This window comes from Rhipicephalus sanguineus, chromosome 3 (assembly GCF_013339695.2).
Source record: "Rhipicephalus sanguineus isolate Rsan-2018 chromosome 3, BIME_Rsan_1.4, whole genome shotgun sequence".
Taxonomy (NCBI): domain Eukaryota; kingdom Metazoa; phylum Arthropoda; class Arachnida; order Ixodida; family Ixodidae; genus Rhipicephalus; species Rhipicephalus sanguineus.
The window spans coordinates 140,892,634-140,920,587 of NC_051178.1; the positions used below are offsets into that span (position 1 = coordinate 140,892,634).

The 27,954-nt window shown below is 47.0% G+C and overlaps 1 protein-coding gene across 1 annotated transcript in view; it reads left to right on the forward strand.

The window, feature by feature from the left end:
- Positions 1 to 27,954, forward strand: part of LOC119387294 (neuronal acetylcholine receptor subunit alpha-10) — a 139,206-nt gene that overhangs the window by 83,762 nt on the left and 27,490 nt on the right. Inside the window, exon 3 of the mRNA XM_037654634.2 lies at positions 20,307 to 20,351. Coding sequence (XP_037510562.1) covers positions 20,307 to 20,351 — 45 coding nt within the window. The remainder of the gene's footprint in view (positions 1 to 20,306; positions 20,352 to 27,954) is intronic.

Here is a 27,954-nt window from a genome sequence, read left to right on the forward strand (position 1 = left end):
GTCGCCCTATTAAATATCAGTCAGCTGCGGGAGATCACAAAGGCACTCTGTCAAGGACCAGGAGCGAACAACCATTCTCTACAAAAGTTTATGATACCCGCCGCGCGACTTCGATCGAGGATCAGACAACGCCAGGAAAAAAAAACAAACAATAGAAGAAAATTAATGCGTTCAGCAGTCTCCACTCGCGACCAGAATAGCAGAGCATTAACTCTTATCGTACCAACGCTTTCTTTTTTTTTTTCTTGAGGGCTGCGCACACACGACAAGACAGAGTGGGCGCCTGTTTTTCATCCCGTGTGGCAATCGTTAATGTCAGGACCCCTGCATGCCTCTTATAACCACGGGGTCTGCGTACGTTCAAGCACCCAGGATAATCAATGCGCGCGGCGTTTAGCCAGGGATCAGTGGTTACAGCATAGGCGACAAGTTCAGCTCTCTTAGCGGGTTGTTTACGTGCCTTAATTTTTTTTTTATTCCTTGCATCTCTAGGCATAAGGTGGGTATGTCGACATATCATAGGGAAATTGTTTTACCGCGGTGCCATCCAGAACTTATCGCATGAATTTACGCCATCGTGAACGCCGAAGTAAACGCTGGCCCCTGCCAGCTGCACTCTTTCATGTCGGTATGCAATGAGCTAGTTCGTCCTTGTGTCCTTTCCCCGTTTCCAGGCGTAGAATTTCAGCACGTACGAAAGCGACGAGCACCTAATCTGTTCGAGAAGAAAAGCGGTTATGGCGTCGTAAATCATTCGCTCCTCGCGGCAAAGATTAACAGCCGTCCGGACAAATGGTAACGGCGAACGCGTGGCATAGGCTTGAACATAGGCCTTTCTCTGAAGCCGCTTCTCCTTTTTTCTTTTCTATATGTGTCAGTTTCTACGTATATTCTCTGTATATTTGAAATGACAGAGATAGCGAAAAATGCGTCGTCTATTCTTCACGCGTGAATCCTTCAAGGCCAGCTCGTGTGGTGCCGCATATGTCTCGTGGTTCTCGCGTTTCAACGTCTTATCTATCGTCAATCTTGCTGACTTTGCACACGTACGCGTAGCGCAGAATACAGCTGTGATTGGGCAGCTTTATACAACGCTAGCCGAGTAAAGAGTTATAATTCACATTTTGATTTGTCGTGAGCTCAAACTGGCTGGCTGTATTCGGGTATCTCACCATGGGGAATGCACGTGGACACAATTTCGCTGAGCAATAAACAGGCGGCCATAAGTATTCACCCAAGACCTCGGGCCTGATGGGCTTACATGAAGGCTTGAATGTATTTGCCGTGAGACAACAAACCTCAACGATGAAAGAAAAGGCGTGACATTTCAAGGTTTCACCGCACGTTCTTTTTGCTCCACAGATTATTTTTACAGCAAGGGGCACATTATTTTCGGCCGATTGCTAACACATGCCTTCTATGGCTACTAAATTTGGCCACGTGCCGCCATAACATGCGACTGACGAGCGTACCTGTTATTATTTTTTTCTTACCCGGACGACCTCCATTGTTTGTCTCAGGCTTATTGGCTCCTATCTTTTTCCCGTACTACGTCCGTTTATTTCGCGCTGTCACGCCGGCCCCGCTGGCGACGTCGCCGAATCGATCGTTTTCGCGCGCAAAGAACCTTTTGTTCTCGTTCTTTCGCGAACACCAACGAGAGCATACGTTAACTGCGCTCGGCCCAAGCACCCTGCTAAACTTTCCCTCGGAGAGCCCTTTGCAGCCGCAGGATGACAGGGTCATCACCATCAGCCTCCGAAAGAGCCCGGGTGTAGATTTATCACTAGAAGCAAGTATCCAGAATGCGGTCGTGAGCGCGAATTTTTGGCTGTACTCTGCAAAAGCCTATAACACAAGTCGGTTCCCGGCCTCTCTTTCTTTTCGAGGTGAAAGTTGAGGCAGGCAGCTTCGTGTACGAGTCCGCGAGTATAGCCTCTCACCAGCGGGCAAAGACAGCGCGTAAAACAAAAATTTAGTTTATGATAGTTACAGCAAGCAAAGTAACGCAGTTAAACATAGCATATGCGCCCAAACATCATCAAACTACCATACGGACAACACGTGCTCGCAATATAACCGTGGACCCGGCGGGGCCCACGCCGCCCACTCGCACGCTTCAGAGGCCTGCATCACTTTCCTCGCCGCTACTTTTAACGCGATAGCGTTAAAGAGCTCGTTTCGCAGAAATACCGGTGTCGGCGTCGGCGGCGTTCGCTGTAAGCGAAAAATCGGCGTTGCCCGTGAGGGGAAAATGCGAGGTGGATGCAAATAAAGAAATAATAAAAAAAAACATGGCTGATCCCTCTGTCATAGGAATCGGTATAACACGAAAATGAAACGTGTCTTCACAGACGTAGTTGAGCGTTTGTTGTGCTTTCTTTCGCCCCAAGCGCGAAGGAATGAATGCTACAGTATCAAATTGTAATGTTACGCGAAGAACGGCAAGCCGCTCGAAACTTGCAATGCGCTGCTCAAGCAGAAAGGACGCGCGGAACGAACATACACAGGATGAGCGCGAACTGTCACAGTTGTAACTTATTTCTGTGTGAGCAGCGCGCTCCTTTCACAAAAGCGGCCGCTGCAGTGAGCGAGGTGACCTTCGTGCTCTCAACGGAAACTTGCAGGCAGAGCGCAAGGCGTACAAACCACCGAGATCACGAGATAAGCGCCCGCACGAGCGACCACGCCCTGTCGAGGCGCGCGCTAATCCGCGTGGGGGACGACTTTTAAAGCGCGCTCTTCGAGCCCTTCGCGCCATCTCGCTAGTGATAACGAAAACACGCTGTACCGCCGATCTCTGAGTACCGCCACCGGCAAATGGTGTACATAAGTAGCTCGCCGTTAGCATGGCAGAGAACATGCCGTCTCTGGCGGTGTCGTTTCGCGCTGCGCGCTGGCGATCGAGAGGTCGTAAGTTCGACTCCCGGTGACGGAACTTTTTCTTGTAGTTTTTTCTTTGCCATATGCTAGTCTTTATATGTTACAACGTCATATCCGTGACGGAAATGCGTCAGTGGAGCCGTGGTGGACCTCGGCATAAAACACTTTCGTGTTAAAAATTCGGTTCGAGTGGGACCAGTGATTTGAACGTACGACCACTCGCTTCGTGGCGCGATGCGTTTAGCTGCTCGGCCACCATGCATACATCCGCTAGCATAGTAACGGCGAGCTATTCATATACGCCACTTAACTTTGATGGTACGCACGACAGAGGCTTGACAGAGGCAGAGGCAGCGTGACAGACGCTTGACCATCACCCGTGAGATGGGGCGAAGGGCCCGCGGGTGCGTTTTCCGTGTTTCGTCGCTCCGCATGCATGGATGTAAGAACCGGAGGGCGTTCGCACTTTGGCTTTCCTTGCGGTACGGTTTAATTGCCCACAGAGAAGCAAAGCCAGGCTAAAGACTGGGAAGGCGATACGAACACGGACCGCGTTCGAATAGAACGCTATCGCGTTCTAATCTTCAAAGCGAAGCTCAAGCGCCTTCCAATTTTTCACAGGGCAGCTTATAAAGCATCCACGTCCGCCTCCGTGGTACAGTGGTTACGGCGCTCGGCTGCGGGTTCGGTCACGGTCTCAGTGGTCGCATTTCGATGGAAGCGAAATGCTAGAGGATCGTGTACTGTGCGATGTCAGTGCACGTTAAACAACAACAGGTGGTCGAAATTCGCGAAGCCCTCCACTAAGGCGTGCCTCATAATCATATGGTAGTCATAGCAAGCAAAACCCCAGATATTATCGTTATGAAGCATCCGGCACCGTGCTATCTTTCTAGTATCCGTGACATCGCGAGAACTCTCCTTCGCCGTACCTGCAGCCGCTGCATGGCGCAAGCTCCCAGGCATTGCGCCATACCGTGATTCCGACGATCCGAACAAAGACAAACAGACTTCTGCCATTTCTTCGGATTGAAACAGCCCAATTTAGTGCTAAGTAACGCAAATGCATTCCTTTGTGCCGTCTTCAGTTCGAGTCATAATGACGTAATTTTTTACTCTAACGCGTAGATAAGAGCCAGCATTATCTTTGGAGACCAAATTCGTCGCGACATGACGTCGTTCTCTCGAGCAATTGCGCATACCAGTCGTTATACTAAAAAATTTGATGTAGCGTTTGAATTCGTGAGTACTGTACAATTACTACTACAGTCTTCAACAGTCTACAGTCTACAACGAAAATTCCCCAAGAGCGACTGCTTTACGTACCGCACAGTGTTGTCTTCTACTGCTGTGTTATTGGCTGTTTGGACTCTGGCTACGAATCTAAGGACTTCATTCTCGGCAAAATTAGGTCGAGCACAGGTCCTCGTACCTGCTTCCAAGTGAGCTTATCTGAGCAGACGAGGCTGTTTGCTCATGCGGTGTGCGGCCTCTAAAGGGCGCCTTCAAACTAACGATGTAATACAACTTAGCTTGTTCGGAATGTGTACTAATCGCTGCAAAATACCAATTATAAAGGGACGCGAAGAGGGCATAGTGTCATCTGTAACTTCGCGCTTTTATTGTACTCTCGTCGAAATAAAGCGAAGGCAAGCATCAAATTCAGGGTAATTTGAAATCGCTCTAGGATGCACGTGTAACCATCCAGTGCCGTTTTTCGAGCATGCTTAAAATGGCCGGCATTTAAAATAGGTTCCATGTAAACAACTACCCAGCTCCAGTCTACCATAACGGGTGTTAGTGCACTGTATAGGGTTCTTGTACGCCGTGGCCCAAGCAAAGTCGTCCACTTACCCCCACGCTCTGGCTCGACATTTCGAAACGGATTGCTCAGATGTGAACAGAAAACGTGTAAAACTGAATTAAGGCCAAGGCCTTGCTTGCTTTCCTAGCACTAAGCGGAAAGCGATGGGCCGCCGGATCGGATCGAGATCGATAGAGAAAACAACAGCGGGCCCTGCTCTTCTTGAAATGTAAACAGGCTCATTGGAAGGAAGACGAGAGAGGCAGGAAGTCGGCTCCTGTGAAACAGCGTGGGGGTCTCGCCATCTGTTGTCAACAGGCGTTGACAAAGTGCTGTCACGTGTGCTGCCAGCTATGGCTCTAACTATCGGTCTTTAGACATCCAGGGGCACATGCGGAAAAAGGCAGCGTATGAAAGTTTAGTTGAGGTTAAATATTTTGTACGAGCAGAGGAACCACAGCCATGGCTTTACGATTCCGTACCCGCCTTTGCTCGCTTCGAAACACGTGGTTTCAAAATCCGTAGCTTCAAAACACGTTGCTACAGCGGGCGGTCACCGAGCGATAAAAAAAGTGCACGAATGCATATTGTACGCACGCGCGGTGGTCTTACGGAGGGTGAGCGACATCGTAGAAACTCCTTTCGTAACTTGCGGAATCCCAGTGGCGAGATTCTTTTACAACTCATATCACTGACCTCATACAGAAGGAAGCGGAAAGGCAGAAGGCAGGGACGTCAGGGAGGCTATCATCTCTTACGATGGTGGACGGCAAATGCGTCCATTATCGGGATAGCAGTTTTTCTCGTTGCTGTTCCCAGACAATGAGGGACACAAGATGTACCTATGGTCGTTTCCTTTCGCACATTCAGAACCTATAGGACGCGGCCCCGCCACAAATCGCGGCGAACACCTCCGCATTCATTGTGGTGAAAAAATAGTGGCTATTTATCGTCCCCTAAACGACAGCTTTGCACTTCGGGCGAAATCGCAAATCTTTGTCACCTTCGCATCTCCAGCTGACATTTATTCGTCCCCGCCGCTTGTCTCGGCGTACACGTTCTCTCAGCCTCAAAGTTCGCCATTCTCCTTCGCACACTTTTAAGACAAGACTAACAGCCACAACGTCGAGCCTCGGGCCATGTCGGTCGGGTTGAATCACGACGAAAGAGCATGGGCACAGACTATACCGGACACCTCAATATGGGGCCGTTACGAAAAGGTCGTGGCGAACGTTTCTCTTCCTGTATTTATATCCTCTAAGAACATAACGAAAAATACACACTTTCCGGAAGCATCCTCAAGCTTTTGCGCATCTTCTATTTCTCTCACGAGCTCTTTTCCTAGACGCATCTCTTAAGAGAGGACAATTTTACGCGCTCGCTGGCTTCGGCGTAACTGTCGGCCTAATCGCCTCAATGGCTCGTACGACAAGTTGCGTATTACCCGGCGAAAGGAGCGCGCATGCGCCGCGGGAGCGAGCTCCGGGCACATGTCGTAAAAGGCTCAGCAACAATGATCCGGCTGTATTTACTGCGCTTCCGATCTTAGCGATCCGGCGCTTTTACTTTGCTTTCCAAATAATGTTGGAATTTTCAGCGGCTTTGTCCTCTGCGCCAAGCCATTATTTATTGCGTAATTTGTGTCCGTGCGTATATATGGAGGCAACGCATCTTCTGCCTTCCATAAAACCTTCTGGTGTGCGCGAACTATAGAAGAAAAGATAGGATTCAACTCACTGCAGGGCCTGACTGTCTGTCACCACTGCGGCGTAAGCTCCGTCCCAATTTTACGACGTTCTCGCTTCTTGGTTTCATGGCGCTGTCGAAATGCACGAGATTTCGTACGTTAGTCGTTACTTTCCTCTCAGCGGCCTGCGAAAGTTGCCTTGCGCATCGAGACTGCATGAAACATCTTTGTGGTTAGCGTGATACAAGGTTCACTCGCAATTGGTGCTTTTGAAAACATTTTAGAGCTATAGTTCTGTTTTCTCCTATAGACCACCCATATCGCGTTGCGGTTGGCAGCATTGTCGTATAGTCATTCGAGTTCGATCGCTCGAAGTGGCCGTTATGACTTGCCCGAAAAGTCGAAACATATACGCGACGAATGGAGTCATCATCACATTCATCATCATCATCATCATCATCATCATCATCATCATCATCATCAGCCTGACCGTGCCCACCGCCGGGCAAGGACCTCTCCCACGTTTCGCCTATCAAACCGGTGCTGTGTTTGCTGCGGCCGCGTTATCCCCGCAAACTTCTTAATCTCATCTTCCCACCTAACTTTCTGTCTCCCGCTCACACGCTTGCCTTCTCTTGGAATCCAGCCTGCTACTCTTAATGAACAGCGGTTATTTTGCCTAGCGCTGCATGCCCGGCCTATTTCTTCTTCTTGATTTCGACTAATAAGATGTCCTTAACACCCGTTTGTTCCCTGACCCACTAATTAATGTTTCGATTAATTGACGGTACGCACTGTAAATGACGGATCCGTCACCATCACTGACGCAATGCAGAAGAATGTTCCTGCTACATATTTTCGCACTATTTAATAAAGCCCACGCGCCTTCTTTGACCCGATTCATTTGACGCACAGAAGGGACAAACAAAACGTCCCGGCGGGTAGGTATGCTGATGTCTGCAGGGTCCCACAATAAACTTATCGCTCCCACGAAAGCACCAAGTTGCGCAAACGGCCGTGTCATTTGTACCTTCGTATTCATTAGCTGCGGCCACTCGTACCGTGCGAGCTACGGAAGAGTTAATCAGTGAAGTATGCCATAGGTAAAGACAAAAAAAAAAAAAGAAACGAAGGAATAAAACTGAGGCTCGTATGGCGTAACTAACTGCGGAGATGGTCATGACGAGAACATACCCCTTCCTTTTATTTTTTTTTTATTTGGTTGGTTGGCCACAAGAAGCGCAGTTCTACCACTTATTGCTCACTCAGTAACGCTGAGTCAAGAGGCTGCGCTGGACGGCGCAGCAGCCACAGCTAATCGAATCGGCCGCCGCAATGTTATAGGATTGCAACCGTCGGGCGAGCGGTGACGAAAAGGAGATTCCGAAAGGATCGCTGGCGTTTTCGATCTGTATCTAATGAGAGATTGCCGCTCGTCCAGAACGTCTCCTGATTTCGTCAGTAACCCGTCCACGACGCGCTCGCGTCGTCTTTCGGGCCAACAATGTTCCGAAGGAACGCGGCATGCTTGACGAAACGTGTCTGCGTCGCGATTTGTTGCGCGTTTTTTCTTGCGTCACCGGCACAATTCACGCAGAATCAGCTAGAAGTCATGGAGGTGTGCGGAGCTCAAGTGGCAGGGTTGCTGGACTGCATTCAGGGGATAATCGGAGGTACGTATCCGTGGGAACTAACGTGTCGACAGTTTACGTTACTGTAAACGCGAGCCTATAGGGACCTCTGAGAAACCTGTACCAGCACCGCGCATGTAGGGTTGGTAGTTCAGTATACTCGAAGACGCCAGCGCGACAAAAAACACAGAGTGACAAGCACTCGCCTACGTCTGACCGCGACCTTATCGCTTATATTCTTGGCGCAATAAACCTCAAGTTTAAAGATAGTTTTACACAGCCTAAGCACTGTTCATGCATTCCTGCCACTTTAAGCATATGGGGTCTTATTTGCAGTTCTTAATTGAAGTGTAGTAAGGATATTGAAGTGCCACAGAACAGCCGCTATAAAAATGCAGTGAACATAAAACTGTCATCCACATTCTCTACTGGCATCCCGAATAATGTGTGACGATCAACCGCGCAAGAACACCAGGGACGAGGAAGGAACACGACACGGGTGCCGACAGCAAGTGAAAAATTTATTTTCAGATATACATAATATATTACAAACACACGTGTTTAGGGTTGCAGATTGATGGTTAAACAATCAATTTCGAATTTACACAACGTCGCAGACGGCCTTACCACACGCACATCACCAGATTTATGAATAAAGAAAGCTCCAGCAATTTCTCGCGCCCTCTTATCTTTGAGCCTTGACAACACTTTAGTTTCATTTAGCAGGCGGTGACACTTACAGATTAAAAGATAGCTGCCCTTTCAGATCGCTGTGCGTGCATTGTAACGAATCTAAGTGTCACCCTTGTTAACGTACAAACTTATCGGCAGATACAACATGAAAGAGACAGCTAGTCGACTGGCAACTTCTGCCAGAAGGGGCACCACACTTGCCTACTGCTCAAAGAAGGAATACATAAATATATCGAAATAAGCGGAATTATCAAAGGAAGAAAAGAAGACATCAATATTTTGTTTATTATTATATTTTGTTTAACTTGAGAAAGGAGCAGAGGTCTAGAGGAAAGGTTTGAAACACCCGCTTCTTGCAGCTTAATTCCGCAGCTACAGAATATAATAGCTATTAATTGACATTTCAGCTTATATACCAATACCGATATTTTCTTCTCATATAAAAGGACAAATTGGCGCCAAATGCCTTCATTTTTCTCTTGTACTCTCCTGGCGCTCTTTTATGTCAACCCGAATCGGTGGTGACTTATGTAACTGAGATAACTGCTGTTTGGCGCGTAAACAATTTTAAAATGCAGCCCCAGGAGCCAAGGGGGAATAAAAAAAACAAGGCGTGATCCAAACTGTCTTCCGTTCCCCAAAATTCATGGACAAAGCAAAGGAAATACGAGTTACGCTTCTTGTTCGTATAGCGAGCGTGCAAAAGGAAACTACCATTCGTTCGCGAGCGTATAGGAACGACACCCGTTCTACCGGCGGTGCAACCCGTGTCTACACTAATATGATCGAGGAGTGGGCACCTTCGCAGTCCCGTATGTTTTGGTACGCGTCCTAGATATTGAGAAAAATAGCTGCCGCGCCGCGCATGGCGACGACGATCCCAGCTGTCGAGCACTCTTCGCGATGGGACGGGTGCAACGGCCTTCTCCGATCACAACGCACGCTACGGCGCCTTCCAGGGCCCGGACATTTCCCTAATGGAAAGGCCAAGCAGGAGGCCCCAATCTCCTCGCGTCCGCCAAGTCCCTCCCTATAGCGAAATACGGCTGAAGCAGTTCCAGTTCCGGCCTAGCAAATGGTTCGCCGTATTGCGTTTCGCTCGTAAGATGACAGTATAAACAGCGCCACTGTCGCCCTTTCCGTCGCGACAGTGGGGCTGCGATTAATTTGTCATTGCTTCAAATGCGCTAAGAACAACGTATGCATCTAGAATCAAGCTAAACGTTTATTTGATATGGGGACGCTTTCCTCAAAAGTCAACCTGAGAACGCAAAGTCATTTTAATGATGCGAAGCTAACATTGTTATGGCTATTCAGCCAGACCATTAATGTTATTGCATCTCGAGCTATGTTTGTTCCCCATGAAAGTTTAATTCGGTTTAGTTTATCTTTTTCTCTGGTTTCGTCGGATTTAAGCATGTCCGTACTTTTTAAGGGTCTGAATAACAGATATACCGTTAGCTGTAGGAACATGCACTTAATGTTGCATTGAGATTACTAGAAATTCCAAGCAATGCAATCGGAGGTCTTATTTCAGCCTCGAAAATATTTTTGCCGCGCGGTAATTTATTGCTACTTTCAGCACATTGTTCGCCAAGAGTTTCGCTCAATATGTCTCTGTTACGACTACAAGGCAAGTAACACACAACACATGTTGCGTTAGGTTCAAGGCCAATTTGTTATTCTAGATACTTCAAAGATACTTAGCTCAGTCTTGCCGGACTTTTAAGTGTTCGTTACCATACCGATCATTTCAGCACTGTAATCCTGATAATCTAATAATTTTTTTTTCATAAATCGGGATTCTTCTACAAATGCGGCATCAAGAAGTCAAGCTTAGTAGGTAGTTATTTGTAACCTATACAGTGACTACGCTGCTTAAGCAGACAATGTTCTAGCCGCTCATAGAGACATAAAATGGACGCACCTGTATAATCCACGTGTTCTGGCATACTTACATCACCTAGATCACTCTGCTCTGATTGGAACGTGGTTGGCCTTTCTATTTATTCGTGTCGTTTCTTTTAATGAACGTTAGTCGTTAGTCACCGCTCGTGTCGTCACCTTCTTTGAACTTCGTCCTCGTCCCTTAAGCGCCTTAAGCTGGTCAAAAATAAACTATCACCAACTAGCCCAGGTTTCCCTTCTATTTCCTGTTCGACCTTCGTTCTTTCTCTCCCCCTCTTTTACGTTTCCCCTTCTCTCTCATCCTACACCTATATGTTCAAAGAAAGACTATGAGCACAGTTTCAAATTGTCACATCTTGGAATTGTAACCATAGGACTTTTGTGAAAAGAATACGCAATTTATTTTACGACAAAGGTGATATATAACTAACAATAACGTTACTTGTTAACTACCGCAGAAGAACCTATTTACCTACCGTTGTTTAAAAAAGTAGATTAATATGGACGATTCTGGCTTAGATTATTTACAGCATTCCAGGACTCAAGTGAACCTGGATAAAATAAAAAAGTCAGAGAAAGAAGAGCGTTATAAAAAGATGGTGTTCGCTTTTTAGGATGCCGGAAGTCTAAACACTCATTAAGGCTTCTAGACATTGTGCTCATTTTAAGGTTTCCCAATTTCTGGTGGAATAGGCGGCGCGGAAACAGCAAGAGCGCATGAATGATATCTCATTCACTGGGCAAGTTTTGCTGTAAATGAAGGATACCAAGCAGCGCACAAACATGAAGAATAATGGGACAGCAAATAGACTGGACAAGGCTACTGTTTACTCTGGCACAGTCTGTTACTGTCGAATTCGTCCTCGTTTTTTTTCTTTTTCGTTTTTTTTCGCTGAGTTCTTCTTCCATTAGTATTATTCAGCATCAGATTGCCCAATTTTCGCAAATTCTAAAGTTCTTTTTCTTTCAATGGATTTCCTTACGCCACACCTTGCGTCATGTTTTAAGGGAGTGTTCAGGATCCGTGGAACGACCTTGTGTTAAATGTCCATCACTTTTGCTTTCGGGAAAGAAAGAAAGAAAGAAAGAAAGAAGAAAGAAAGAAATAAGAAGAAAGAAGAAAGAAAGAAAGAAAGAAAGAAAGAAAGAAAGAAAGAAAGAAAGAAAGAAAGAAAGAAAGAAAGAAAGAAAGAAAGAAAGAAAGAAAGAAAGAAAGAAAGAAAGAAAGAAAGAAAGAAAGAAAGAAAGAAAGGCACGCACCCGCCAAGCTTCCCTTGCCGCCATTTTCCCGACAGGAGGGCTCCTGAATTTCTTTTTTCGCTCCTTCTCTCTCTCCCAGGCACACATTTCCAGCGTACTGTGATCTTAAGGCTGCATTATCGAAAGCGCAGACGGCGCATGTGTACATTGTTTTTTCCTCCAACAACACAGAGTCATGTTCCACAAACGCGGACAAATGAAAGGTCACACTTTGCGATGTCTGTGGTCCTGAATAAAATACACTAGAAACCTTCACATGAATGTACTGGCCCTTTGGAAAGTAGTTGCGTTTGCTTGCGTTCGTGCGTGTGTATGTATGTGTGTGCATGCGCAGTACGCGCTTCGCGACCGAGCAAAATCGCTCATCTCTATAATCCCCCGTGCGTCGGTCCCCCGCACATCGTCTTCTACCGGATTAATCTCAAAAGCCGCTTCTTAGTAATCCGTTCTTTTACATTTATGAAGTAGTCTTTTCCCACACGACAGTGTAAAATTGTTGCCTCGGTCGAGCACGTGAAACACGCGCAATTTTAATCCCATTTTTATCGTTCGTCCTTTTCTCTCTCTCAAACTGTCCACCTCGTCGGCAAACTTGAAAGCTTTCGAACGTCCGAAATCTCCGCGCACTCGGAGCCGTCTGAAGGGCCTCCTGGATTCTTGTGCAAGCAGAGACTTAATTAGTGCTGCTTCGACGAAATTTAGCGCCCACGACCTTGCCTGAGCGAGATGTCGGCTTTCTATCGGCACGCTGAGTATTTGTAGCGTTCACTGAGCTTTTTATTTTCCTTCTTTTCTCTTCCGGTAAGGCCTTTGACACCTTGGTATGTGGCTTCTTTTCTGCTTTCTTTCTTTCGTTCAGACTGCCGCGCTACAAGTTAATGAATTGGTGCTTGTTATTACCATCAAATAACAGCAAATTGAGATTGAGTGTAAAAGAGAGAGAGAGAGAGAGAGACAAAACAAAACAGATAACGGCAGATAACTTAACTAAGGACATGCCCGGTTGGAAACCCTACATTTGTGGAAACGGAGTCGGATTAATAGATGGAATCGATAAGACAAAAGGACATGGAAAAATATATAGGAGAGAGGCAATTAATGTGAACACGCAGAATCGCGGGGGCTACAGTCTATGCCTGCGGCCAAAATCAGTGGTGTCGGACGTTGTACCGGGGTCCAGATAACGATGTTTGCCCGAGGAAACGTTTGTTACTGCCACGTCGCAAATTAAACGCAATGAAACGCGCTCTTTTTATTCCATTCTGTCCCATCATTTTGTTATCTTACGTACTTCTTTCGCTTCTATCTCAGCTGCAATCAGAACACGATAGGTACCGCCGCGAATGGAAGCTTTCGGTATGGCTTCGTAGCGCTTCCATGTTTCTCGCTTCACGTTTGATGTAGATATTTAATTTGCGGTTGTTTTCAGCAGCTTAGCGCTCGTTTTATAAAATGCCAGAGCCCTCGCACTGCTGGTTCGCGAATCGATATTTTTTTTACGATGCCTCGGGCTGGCAATGTTGCCAAGCGAGGGGGAGAAAATGAAGAGAGTTATCAACGTTCGATTTCTCCGTTAATTACCACGAACGCGACGGATAATGAAAAAAAAAAAGGGGGGGGGCAGGATAGTCCGAACGAGCTTGTTCCTGGTTTCTACTACTTTCCGTGCCGGGCGAGAAGTGTTAGAAGCTGTCGAGGAAGCTCATCAATCATAGCTTGATATGCCTTTTGAATTAGCGCCCAAGCTGCGAAAAGCAATAAAAGTGGGCTGGTTCGTTCACGTTAATTTCGAGAACGCGCTGTTTTGAAGTCAAAATACGAGTAACAGAATAATAACACGAACAGCGGCTTCAAGTAGCTATATATGGCAATATATGCGGAACTTAACGGTTCCCAGTAACGCTTTGTCCTATAAACGCGCGTGCCTCTCTGCGTTACTTGTGTCACACTTACAACGGAGGGAGCGTCAGCACGTACTCGAAAATTAATGCTGAAGCGGTGTCCTCTCTTGTTATGACAAATGGCTTTACAGCAGAGGACAAGGGATGCTGTCGTGGTTTTAAAACAGATTCGCACTTCCTGCCTCGCAGCCCGCCATCCCGGAAAGCCATACTTTTTCGCAGTATTCATGAAGTCTACGGAGAGTTTTAAGTGTCCTACTGTAGATATAATAGGCGTCGCTTTGGACCATCTATACTAGTACCTTTATCTTTTTTTTTTTACGGTTTCATCTAACGTTCCATGGGCAGGGTAGAAAGTTGGATAATGTTTATAGTCAATATTCGGGCCTTCTCTCATTCTGTCTCGTTACCTCCACAGTAGTCTATTTTTTAAGGGCACGTGAGGTGTTAAAAGTTCGAATCTACGTATCCACGCATCCGCCCTTTCAGTTAAGCAGATGTCTTCATGTCATCGATATCGATACGCTGTAACCGCGCTAGTTCCTCGTCCAAAGCTTCAACCTTAGCATTCGGAAGGCGAGAGAATAAACGTTTCGTTTAAACCAGAGTTTCTGCGTTCAAGAGTCGCGTTCAGCTTCTGCCACTTTTGGACCACAATAAAGTTCTGACTCACTCACTCACTCACTGCGTCCTAAGTAGGCAGCCTCCTTATTCCAGGTAACCGCGGGTCACAGGCATCACGTGTGCCCGTTCGATCGAGCTACGCTGCCTCTTCGAGTCCGGATTCGACAGCTTGACCTCCCACTGTAATAGTAATTGTTGGCGTTTTACGTCCCGAAACCACGCTATGATTACGAGGGACGCCGTAGGGGGAGGGGGGGTTCCGGAAATTTCGACCACCTGGGGTTCTTTAACGAGCACCTAAATCTAAGTGCACGGGCCTCTAGCATTTCGCCTCCATCGAAATGCGGCCGCCGCGGCCGGAATTTGATCCCGCGGCCTTGAGGTCAGCAGTCGAGCAAGAGAGAGAGATACGAAGAGGAAAGGCAGGGAGGTTAACCAAGCTTTGGCTCGGTTGGCTACCCTGCACTTGGGGTGGGGGAAGGGGAAATAATAGAAAAGAAAGGGTAAAGAAGAAAGAAGAAGAGTAAGAAAGGGATGGATGAACTACACAACACGAACTCGCGCTGTTAGTTCACAGGCGCTCGTGAAGTCCGGTGGTCCTCAAGAAGCACAAGAGGGCTTTCGTGGCCTTGCGCGTATGCGAGACCGTAGGCCAAGGTCCCAAGATCTTCTTTTCTGTCAGCGGTCTTGAGTCCAGGTGACGGAGCTTGACTTCCATACTACGTCGTTGAGCTTGGTATGATGGGCAGTGGCATAGAATGTGTTCAAGCGTCTCCTCGCAGGCGCAAATGTTGCATGCCGCACTGCTGGCCATTCCAATGAGACACGAATACGCATTCGTAAATGCCACGCCCAACCCCATGCGGCACAGTAAAGTTGCATCGCGTCTTGAGAGCCCTGATGGCAAACGAAGTTGCAAATTTGGGTCAATCGAATACAGGCGCGCGTTGTAAAAACCCGGCGTATTCCATTGCAGAAGAGTGATACGGTGTGCAAGTGATTGTAGTCGCCACGCGGCGTCTGTTCTCAAGAGTGGTATGGGTGTCCGCAGATCTTGGTCATGAGCCGATCGTGCAGCTTCATCCGCGCGATCATTGCCGACAATTCCGCAATGACTCGGCAACCATTGAAATATAATAGCATGTTCTTCCTCGAGTGCTTGGTGGTAGTCGTGCCTTATCTCGTACACGGATTGTTCGTGTAATCCGTGCCGTAAAGCAAACCTTAGTGTTTGTAAGGCTGACCTGGAATCGCAAAAGATGGCCCATCGATTAGGTGGCTGCTGCAGGATGTACTTGACCGCACCTTGAAGCGCTGCGAGCTCTGCGGCTGTCGACGTCGTCATGTGAGAAAACTTGAACTGTAACAGTACGTCATCAGATGGAACAACCACCGCTCCGGTAGAGCTGTTGGAATTAGTGGAGCCATCGGTGTAAACATGCTTGCGATCAATGTAGGTTTCTTCCAACAGACGCAAAGACAACTGCTTCAGGGCTAGCGGTGACATGCGTGCCTTCTTAACGATTCCAGGAACCGATAAGCACACGTCAGGTTGATGCAGAGTCCACAACGCAGATGCCGGACGCATCGCAGGTTTGAAGCCAGGTGGTAATATGTCGTAGTGTTTTGTCACAATACCGCAGAATGAAGCATTGGGCCTCCGCGCTGGCAAATACGCTAAATGATGTGACGGTAGCCGTGACAAATGCCGTATGTACGCTCTCAGCGTCTCAACGATGAGTTGCGACCGGCTGTTCTTGTGCGATAGCGATAGTTGCAACTGTCGATGAGCATCTTGGAAGGCCAAGACATGTCCGAAGTGCTTGGGCTTGCACGCTCTGTAGTGCACGGATGTTGGTCTTGCACGTGTTGGACAGGGCAGGAAGGCTGTACCGTAGAAATCCGAGAAAGAGGGCTGTATAAAGCTGCAGCATTGAATGCACGGATGGTCCCCATGATTTTCCGGCAACGAACTTAAATATGTTCTCAATGCATATCAGTTTTCTCTTCAGATGTGCGACATGGGGACTCCAGGTTAGGTCGCGATCCACAATGACACCTAGGAATCTATGGCTGCTCTTATAAGCAAGTGCATGCACGAACCGCCGGAATCAATTGAAGAAGTGATTCGTAATGCGATGGAGACTTCCACGAAGATGTGCTTGAAAACATCGAGACGTACAGCACTCGACCAAGAGTTGGAGCAACTTCGAGCTATCCGCCGGCGTGCCGAAAGACGATATAGACGCACGAAATCCATCTATGACCTCAGAGAATCCAGACGCATTCAGAAGAAAATCCAGCGTCGTATGCACAAACTACAGGAACAACGATGGAAGAGCTTCTGTGACTCGCTGGATCCCCGCAAGCCTTTGTCCCCCGTATGGAGGACTCTTCAAGGCATTCACGCACATCCGCAACAGCGTCATCCCTTCGCTGCGCTGGCACTACATCAACGTCGCTCACAGCTTGAGGTCTCTGGTGAATTTTGTGCCAAGATCGCTGGGGACATCGCTATACCGACCGACCTGTTACCACATGACGTTCCGGTTGCACGAGATCAGCAAATGGAGGTTCCATTCTCTATAGAAGAACTTCATGCAGCACTGAACACGTGCAGGCGCTCGTCGTCCCCAGGTCCAGATGGAGTGACCTATGCTGCCTTACGTCACCTGGGTCCGAAGGCACAACGCTGTCTCCTGGACATATTCAATCAATCTTGGCATGATGGCGAAGTACCCGACGAGTGGAAGTGCAGCCGCCTGGTGCCTTTGTTGAAGCCCGGAAAGTCTCCGCTGGATTTGGCATCATACCGGCCCATCGCACTAGCAAGCTGCGTCGGCAAGGTCACGGAGAGGATGCTGCTGACACGCATGGAATGGTACCTCGAACATTATAACATCTATCCTGATGCTATGGCTGGCTTTCGACGGGGTCGATCTTCAATCGACAGCGTCATTGACTTGGTGACCTCCGTTCAGCAGCAGAAAGCTAAGAAGCGGCTGTCGGTAGCACTGTTCTTAGACCTGAAAGGTGCCTATGACAACGTGACCCACGAGGCCGTTCTCGAAGCTCTCGAAGCAGCAGAACTTGGAGGTCACGTCTTTCGATGGGTAAGAAGCTACCTCACAAAGAGATCCATGTTCGTCCTAACAGAAGATGGGCCTACGAATAAGCATTTCACAAGTCGTGGGGTGCCACAAGGTGGCGTGCTGAGCCCGACTCTTTTCAACCTAGTTCTGGTGGGGCTCGCCGAAACGCTGCCACAGACGGCTAATATATCTCTCTACGCTGACGATATCTGCATCTGGGCGTCCGGCGTGACACGGCCTCAAGTGTGCCGCGCAAGAATACAGAAGGCGGCAACATTGACATCTGCATACCTTCGCCAGCAAGGTTTGACTATCGCTACAGAAAAATGTGCAGCAGTGGCATTTACACGCAAACCGATGTCTTTCTACCCAGTGTGCATCGAGGGCCGATCAATTGCTTATAAGTCGAGCAACATAATTATTAGACCAACCTGGTGGGTTGACCTTCCATTGCGATTCATGACGGCGTTTTAAAAAGCGCGCGAATACTGAACAACGAAGACGGAGTGTATATATATATATATATATATATATATATATATATATATATATATATATATATATATATATATATATACATTGTTACGAGTCAGGAGGTGTTTATTGAGAACGCTCAGCTCAGTGTAACGGCGCCTCTGGAGCGAGAAAGAGGAGTGGTGGGAGAGGACGACGACGAAGACTTTGTTGCTGCTTCCGTAGCCTCACCCCATCCAGTGCTCTGCCGCTGAGCGTTCTCAATAAACACCTCCTGACTCGTAACATCGTGGTCGAGGTGCTGGGTACGTCCAACCACGGAAGCTGTTCCACCAAGTCTTCGTCGTCGTCCTCTCCCACCACTCCTCTTTCTCGCTCCAGAGGCGCCGTTACAATATATATATATATATATATATATATATATATATATATATATATATATATATATATATATATATATATATATATATATATATTGTAAGGACGACAGCGCAGCAGGGGCGCGAGCGCGCGCTCGGCTACTGGAAGACGAGACAGAAGAAGTCAGAATAGAACAGCCGGCCTAGTGAACAGGCGTTGTCTCTGTTTCTCTCGTTACAATATATATATATATATATATATATATATATATATATATATATATATATATATATATATATATATATATACACACACACACATTAAAGAAGGCTGATCTGCACTTTTTACCCTCGTACGCCCACTGTACTTCGGTTAGTGCTCTGCGGATACGGAGGCACTTTTTCTGCCCCATCTTCATACCATACGGGATAGTATGCCTGGTGCGTTACAGAACGTGCAGAAAAACGAATGCTGGATTGATGAGGTTCAGTGCAACAGGAGATATCGCAAGGAGCTTCGTTTTTGCTAGTGCCTTCTCGAAATGTTAATGGGAGCATTTGGAGAAGAAAAAAACAAAACTCCGGTGACGAGTTCCTCAGGACACACAGTGCTTCATCATCAGCGTAAGTCTACTGGAAGATCAATACCTCTCCCAGCGATTTCCAATTACGTGTGCCTTTCGTCAGTCACCGTCATGTTTAGCGTTCTCATTTTACCCATTGTGTTTTGTGTAGCACCGTTTTACAAGCTTGCAAACTATGTCAAACTAAAGAAGAATCCCACAATACGTTTAGACTAATACAATCATATATATACATGTACATACATAGTGCCTGGCCTTCTTTACCTATTCTGGAGTTAATTATCTAACGGAAACTGACGATCGATCTTGACTGCAGCGCACTCTAACACAGCGTGCCAAAATCATTTAGCTGTCACGAAACTGGATCGTGATGGATGTGCTTCGATAATGTGTTTCGAAAAACGGCCTTGGCATGCGAGTGTTCGTTCGCTTTTATCTCTACCCATTTACTTCGCAGCGCATTGTTTCTGATTAGTTGTTCTTTTATTTGTTTATGTGCACGCACTAATGAACACTGAAAGCTGTTGTACTGCTCAGTATTGACTGTCTTTCTGGGGAAAATGAACGTAGCCTCGAAAAAGTGCTCCGAACCGCCGTCCTCCTCTTACTGAAATGTGCGTTTGACCGTGTATGTCAGTGAGAGTTTTGCGCGGTAGTGGTGACAGTGCAAATTAGAGTAATTTTAGAGTGCGCACTGTGTGTTTGGAGTCCCTCACCAACATAACTCACGGTGTGCAGCCTTATGTACAATCCTACACACCAGCGAAATGTACCATATGATATATGGCGCTGCGATCACGCAATGGAAGTGTCCACTGCGAAACGGTCTCTAAAATTCGTCCGCCGCCAGCTCAATACGGTTAATATTATCGATGCCATTGCCCTGCTTATGTCTGACTGCATGCGCCACCGTACTGTCAGCACGAATTTTTCTACATGCTGATAGTATGCTTCCTCAGCGTTCACTTATTCTGAAAGCCACTGCTTCTCTTGTATTTCATTAGATTGTGAGTGTGAACTTCTTTTTTTACATTTTATTGTTCTCAATAAGTGAACAAACCTAAAGTGAGACTGACAGGTAGAAAAAGCAGCAATGATAAACGCATATTGATTCCTGATTAACATTGTAACGTATCCGCGGCTTTCAAGAGCAGATCGGTTAAAATTCGATTTCAAACACCTCTCAAAGTGTGACTTCATGCAAACATGACAAGATGCCTGCAGGGTTGATATGACTCAGACTATTTTAACGCTATATAAAGTAAACATATACATCGTACGTCTGTTCTGGAGTGGTTCTAAGTTGCCGCTCATCGTAAGAGACCTTGAGCTCGTCTGTTGCTTGCGAACTCAATATATATTGTATCAGAGTTCGTGACCAACAAAACTTTTATCTAATTTCGCAGGACGAGAAGAATCAAGTCCTTACAACCATCGTTTGGCTCGACCAGGTGAGTGCAGCGACGGGTGCTTGTTTGGCTATTGTAAAATTGCGTTTTTTCTTTCTTATATTAAATCTTTTTCTTTTAATTTGCGTGTGTGACCGCCCCTACGTAAAACGTATCACAAGTAACCAACCACATATTTGGTTATTTTTATGCAGGTGTAAGATTTCTTTTACTGTAAACGCGAACTCGTGATCCGACGTGATCGCTTAAATACACTGTCATTTCCATCTCTACTGCTGATGCACCACTATCAGCTAGGGCCAGTGTCGTGCTCTACTTCCCTTGCCGCGCCACAGCAGGGCTTAAATGGGGCTTCCATCCCGACACGTGACTTGTCTGTGCAAAGTGAATCTCGTAGTTCGCAATTGGTGCGCACTGTCTGGAGGCACAGTCACGTTGAAGCACTCTTGCAAAATGAAGATTTACACGATTTCCTTTACACGGCGCAAATTAATTCGTAATGCCACGCCACACTTTTGATTGTGTTGGAGTCAGGATATTACAACAATGTTTTAAATCTTTCTCTCACCTAGGAATTCAAGCGTGGGGGTCTGTGCGATTGCGCGCTCGCACTGAGCGATTTACTGGCTTTTCAAGCTATAACGTTGACCAGCAACGTTTTCTCTTGCTGCAAGCACAGAGCCGATTCGTACCCAATTTACCATAGTGTGCTCCTGGTAAGAACATATGCTTTCCTGATCTTTATGGCGCTGGCCGGCATAGTTAGGTTACGCAGTCCAGCGAGAAACACTACAGGGCAAAGCCATCCACGTTCAGCTCAGACTCCCTTGTGACCAACTTGAAAAGAAAGAAACAGAATCTCTGTCATGCGGACTGTCTCGTTTTTGCTGACGACCGCAGAGATCATATTTCATGGCGAAAGCGAGCTGCGTCGTATGGGGAAATTACACAATATCCACGAGGCACGCAGCAATGCATATGCGGCGGCAGCCTCTGTGATTACATCATGGCGTCCGGCATGCACGGTCAGCCAGGCTTCTTCGCGTTGCTGTTGTCCAGACGCCAGTATACACCGCTCGGTCCACCAGCCTGGACAGAGCGAGACGGTAACACTGTCGCCGGCAGTTCCAGTGAAAAGAAGCACACATTCGGTTTATGAAATACCATATAACAGTACACAGAGGAACGAGAGCTTCGAGGCTGAATGTGCGGGCGATGCGAATCTTTCTTTTCTTAGCTTTTCTTCGTTGCGCACTCTCCATTCTTGTGCGATGTAGTTCCCCAAGAAAATGAAGTATGACTCTGTGGCATCGATATAACTTACCCGCAAGCCAGACCTTTCCGCGTGCAATCGTGAATACAGGCTTGCGGCGCCGTCGGACGGGTGGCTGGCGATAAGTTGTTCGAAACAAGCAAGTCATGAGGTAAGTTCGGCGAAGGCAAAAATACGTAGTGGCAAACCAGCGATTGTTTACAAGTGACGAGTGAACACTTCGCGGGTGTAGTTGTATTACAAGGGTGACGATGAATAAATTGAATCGTGCCGTGTATTTTTCTAATGATCCCAACTAATTTAACAACGTGTAGACATGCCGGCGTCTGTACATGCTCCGCTATCATATTTTGATGACTGCATCTGTTCCTACTTGAGGGTATTTCTGTAAAAGTAGCAATGCCTTTTTTTTTAATTTGACGAGATCGTTTTACGGACTCGCAAAGTGCGGTGCGTGCACTGATTCTGCGATTGCGATAAAGCGCCTTTTTGTTGGAATGTGTAGTTTTTTTAACCTTGTTTATTAGAGAAGGGGGTTCGTCAGTCATTGCTCTTGTTAGATAAGTAATGCTTCTTAGGGACAAAATGTTGGAGGACGCATTATCTTCGCCTTCAAGAGTAGGACGCGATCGCGTATTAAGGCCCCGCTCGCATCGCCTTCTCAATTAGCCTCCCTTCGCTTCTGGGTGGGCACTTCAACCGTGCCGCAAGGAAAGGAGCGTCTGTCCGCGTAACATTGGCCATTTCAAACTATCCTAGAATGCCTACTGCAAGGGCAGTTACGAAGGGCCCACACGACATAATTCTTCCTTTTTCGAATCAGCGATGTGCCCACTACGCTCCCGTAAGGCAACACGCGAACCTACGCAGCTGTTCACTTTGTTGGTGCTTTTGCTGCTGATGATGATTAGGTATGTGTGAGCGATTGTAATGAGTGGGCCTATAAACGCCTCACTCGTTGTGCAATTGGCATGTCTTCACGCCTGGAGCAATTCTACGCCTCTGCTACGCAACATTAGGCTACATGCTTTAAGGAGGCTCCTTGTATTACATGACATTCGTATAGGGTTTTGAATGCGAAGCATTTCTCAGCGAACCAAAGGCACTTTCTAGCGAACCAAAGGCAACGTATCTATCTAGCCGCCTACGTCTGAGTACACCCGTAGTCGTCTTCTTAAAGGAGTCAGAAGCACCCCTTGGGCTTGTTGAAAAAACACATCCTGTGGAAAGCTGACACGGCTATGAACTGCTCTGCCAAATATTACAGTCGTGCGCGCCGCGTAAAGGCCACAAGCGGAGCGCGAAGTTACCGTTTCCCCAGGCACCCTCTTTTCAAACAGAGGCCGGTTCTCACTCTCGTCGGTGGGCGGGGCGTCTGCACGTTGACGTCGCGGATCTGCCAGTTTACGTCGCAAGAGACATAGCACGCTTATTGGCCGATAGCCGACGTAAATCGAGAGCGGCGTTCGGATCAGATGCGCTTCTTGCCACGGGGTACCGCCACTTGCCGGCGCCGCACTCCTCAGTACACGGTAGCCGCACTCGCGCACGCGAATCACAGCGGGAGAGCGATCGCGTTTCATGACGCGCTCACGTAACTTCTTTCCCCCGTGCCATCCTTCCCCGTGTAGCTTCCAGTGCGCTCGTCGGCACGAGAAAAGAGAGAAAACGCTGAGAGCGTGCGCCAAACCCCCGTAACTCCACTCATTCTTGACGGATTCGAGAAATGTTTGCGGCAATCGATTCGGGAGGCAGTAAACTCCGACACTGAGGTCATTAGATCATTACTTGGAAAAGTGGTTCATGACCCCTTTAACTTGACACATGAAAAAATTTGCGTGGGAGGACATTAGTGTATGTCGAACACTATGAACAGGCCATTACATGAATAGCGTGACATACAAGTCGCGTACGTCGCGAAACCCTTTCATTCTGTCACGCAGGGGAGAGAGAGAGTACAATTTAATTAGAGTCATTGCAGACGCTGAGGTTGCCCCGCGTCACCCGGCTACTCCCACGTGTGGCACATACCCGTATACCACGGCCCGTGGAATGCGGGCATGAACCACAGGCGATTCACAGTTTGTATCAACCCAGGAACGGCGGTAACAGACTTTAAAAAAAAAATCTTTACGCAATCGCGTTATGGAGCTTGTGTCGCTGAAAATGCGGAACAGGCTCCGGAAGCGTTCTCGGTGAGAGAAATATTGCAGGGACCGAAAGATTGAAAATCACGCTTATCGAACCCAGGCATTCTGCGTGGCCGCAAAGTATTCATCCACAGAGCTACGCCACTGCTTGACACTGCTTACGAAAAAGACAGTATAATGGCGTCATATCGCGGCAACGTCAACTGTAGTTGCAGTGTTCGCTATCGGCATTTGTAACAATGTAATAAACATTACGTATGAACTCCTATTACTCGCACAAGCTATGGTCAACCATTGCTCAATCCGGAGGAACACGGCAAAATGCGCTTCCTATGATGCGTACATCATCGCACCGTAGTGCGGAGTTCATTTCGATAAAACTGACATCTGTGATCTAAGGTGAGTACCGACCTCTCGTCGGACCATAGGATGCCCTTTGGGCGTCATTGTAGTCGACGTGCCTGGTAAGCCCCTGAAGAATCCCGTAGACAGGGGGGAGTGGAAAAAGGCAGAGCCCCCCTCCCCCTTTCCCAAATTTTTGCTTCCTCAAATAGGTACTTTCCTTAAAATAGGCGCTTCCTCAAATAGCCAAGGCACCCCGGCACGGTGGTCTAGTGGTTATGGGCCTCGACTGCGGACCCGAAGGTCGCGGGATCAAATCTCGGCCGCGACGGCTGCATTTTTGATGGAGGTTGAAATGTTTGAGGCCCGTGTACTTAGACTTTGGTGCATGTTAAAAAACCCCAGGTGGTCGAAATTTCCTAAGCCCTCCACTAAGGCGTCTCTCATAATTATATCGTGGTTTTGGGACGTTAAACCCCAGATAAAAATAAAAATAAAAAAATAGTCAAGGCCTTCAGCAAGTGCTCCGCCCCCCCCCCCCCCCCTTGCCCTAAAAAATTTCTCGCTATGGGCCTACCCACGATATACCCATAGCTACTCAAAATGCGCAAAGAAGTCGGTCGAACTCGCAACGCTTGACTCAAAGCAATAAAAATCAATTCGGTATAGGTCACTAATCGCCTACTACTTCGCATGACACCGACTCCCAGAATTATTGAGATGTGCCAATTATTATTTTTTTTTTTTGTAGCAGTTCCAAGCAATGGCGGGGCTCATGTGGTACAACGCCTGCTTGCCACACAGAAGACCTGTGTTCGATTCCCACTCAAACGGAAGTTTCTTATTTATTTATTTGCATCTATCTCGAATTTTCGCTCACGGACGACGCTGATTTTTCGCTTGCAACCAACGACGCCGACGCAAGACTTTCTGCGAAACGAGCTCTTTAATACTATCGCGTTAATATTAAACGAATGGTCTTGCAAGGTTCAGTCAGTTAACGCTTTCTTTGTCAGAAGAGCTTAAACAGTCCGGATGACCTTCCATGAGAGTAAAAATAGCACTCTCGACAACTACTTCTTCGTTGACCTTGTATTTTACTGTACTGCTCGCTGGTCGCTTTTATCTCGCATGTGCGCAAAACGAGAATGACGTCCTGCGCGTTAGTTTTTCTTTTGCTTTTTTTCTGTGTCAGCTGAAGATTTATCCTATCTCTATAAAAAGCATTGGGACCTTCAACTCACTCCCATGGAGAAATTAATGCAAGAGCGCAGTTAATGCAGGAGGTCAGCCGCGGTTCAATAATTATTGAGCCGATATTCTATATACAGATCAGGCTACTCGAACATAACGCGTTATGCGTCCATTTGACATACAGGTTGCAGCCAGCGTTATTCTTCTTTTTTCTTTCTTTTGGCAATACCTGACTTCGCTGTATGATAGCGACTGCATACTGCAGGAACAAAAACAAACAAACAAAAAACACGAGTAACATGCATGGGACGGACGCAAGCTATGACTACAAATAAAGCCTCCATCTTCAGTTTCATCTATAGGTATAGTGCACCCACACACACGCACACGCACACACGCACACACACACACACACACACACACACACACACACACACACACACACACACACACACACACACACACACACACACACACACACACACACACACACGCACGCACGGACACACATACATACATATTCGCAAATGCGTAACCGTCAATCGCGACTGTTCCTTCGTTATCCATGCGTTTTTTCAAAGGCAGCCACGTATTCACTCATTCGTACGCACGTATCGCTGAAACCCACTGGCCTAAACCTTGATTTGGAAGTCAGGCCATGTTATTCCATGTCGTTTGTCAAACTACATGTCTGTCGTTCGTCATTTGTTTCCACGCAGCAATTGTTCCCGTTATGGATTACTAATTAGCCTGTTCTGTTACTGCGTTGGGAGACTGTTTGTACTCGTTGCGAGCTATATTCGAGGTGCATCGATCTCACGAACCTTGAAACGACTCTTGCAATATCTCGGGGCCCGTCCTCGTCGCTCAGGGACCCCCTGTGTAAGCCCCAGTGTTGACCGAGACGCAGAGGTCTGTCGATTTCGCTGGCGACGCTAACCGTCGAGCCCGTGAACAGGGAAAAGAAGTGAGCACCTTATTTCGGACGCCAGACGTAGCTTTCGGGCGCTGCGTGGCTTACGCGATTATTGATCTTGCATCGATATCTCGCGCGACGAACCGGAATAAGCGAAGAAAAAAAGAAGCCCAACCCGCACGCGACAATGGAAACGTACACCCTACATAGACAAAAAAAAAACATGCAGGAGATAACCCGGCATCAAAATACAAAATAAGGCTAAGGTCAACATGGTCGTAATAGGTATTTGCATTTTCTTATCCTTGCTGCTTTGCGACGCACGTTCCTTTAATCTTTCTTTCATTACCCTTACCACACGCATTGTACGGCCGCAAGTTGCTTTCTTTTAATAGCGACCGCTTGATGTATGCACTTCTTTGGGACTTGGATATATATTTACATACTTATACATATACGGTGCATGACGGCGGCGACGGCGACGGCGAAATCCAGCCGAGGCTGTCCATATAATTGTTATCGCAATAAAAAATCAATCAATAGTCATAAGCTTCCCATGCTAATAAATTTCTGCTCAATCTTTATTTTCATTTTTTTTACATTGTTCTTGTACATTGCTAGAAATAAACGCTAAAACGTTGATTTAGCTTTCCTCGATATACTAGAACTTCGCGGGTTTAAGATATATTTGACCATATATCGCATTGAAAATTTGTTTGATGTTTTGTTGCGGCGATGTACCTTCGCGGATACGCATCGATGTTCTTTATACGTATGAGCTTTTCTTTAACTGAATTCTCGAAATTGGCAGGGTCGTTGCGCAAATACAGCGGACAATCTGTCGTGTTTGCTCGGTTTCAGTTCAGCGACGAACTGCAGATATTTCCGTATTTGTAACATTATGGTGCAACTTGAGTTCTAACAGCAGTAGTAGTAGTAGTAGTAGTAGTAGTAGTAGTAGTAGTAGTAGTAGCAGTATATAGTAGTAGTAGTAGTAGTTGTAGTAGTAGTAGCAGTAGTAGCAATAATAATAATAATAACATGAATAACGTAAAGTAGGTCTGATCGATTCAGAAATAAAGTTTTTCACGTGTCGTTTCTTGAAATAACCATTAACACCTACGAAGGCGCACCGTTCTTACGAGTAAGGAAAGTGTGAATTGTATTCCTTCGTCGAAGTTGTGTCCGCGGTCGGTAAATTAAACAGGAGACGAATCGGCTCCTTTTATTTCTCGTTTTAGCTATCTCAGTTTAACAGCGGCTTTTTGCTCAAAAGAACACTTTGGCTTCTTACTACTAGGCGCATTCGTCATTCTAAACACTTATATTTAGGTTACCCTGTTAAATGGCGCGAACGCAATAGTTGAATAAAACAAGACGACGTCAGCGCCATCCAGTGAACAAGAAATGAAGCCAAGCGCTGTACTAAGACGACTAATAAGGACAAAGCAGACGCGCTCAATCAGCGTTGTCGCTTGTAGAACAAGAAAACTCAATTTGCGATCCCTTCCACAACTATGAAGGCGACGTGCAAAAACACGAAGGCGCGGACGCTAGCTCAATCGCGAACATTGATGGTGAGTGGGCGTTAGCCAATTATGGCTCCTGCTGCCGCAGTAGCGCTCTCCGGGATCAGTGTACTCCCCTTCTACAGCGTCGGTGGATTAGCTCAGATGTATAGGATCCCGAACTGTAACTCTGTTGTTGTACGATCAAATTCGCGCTACACAATCGGTGCTTTTCTCGTAATATTTTCATTATAAGACTCTC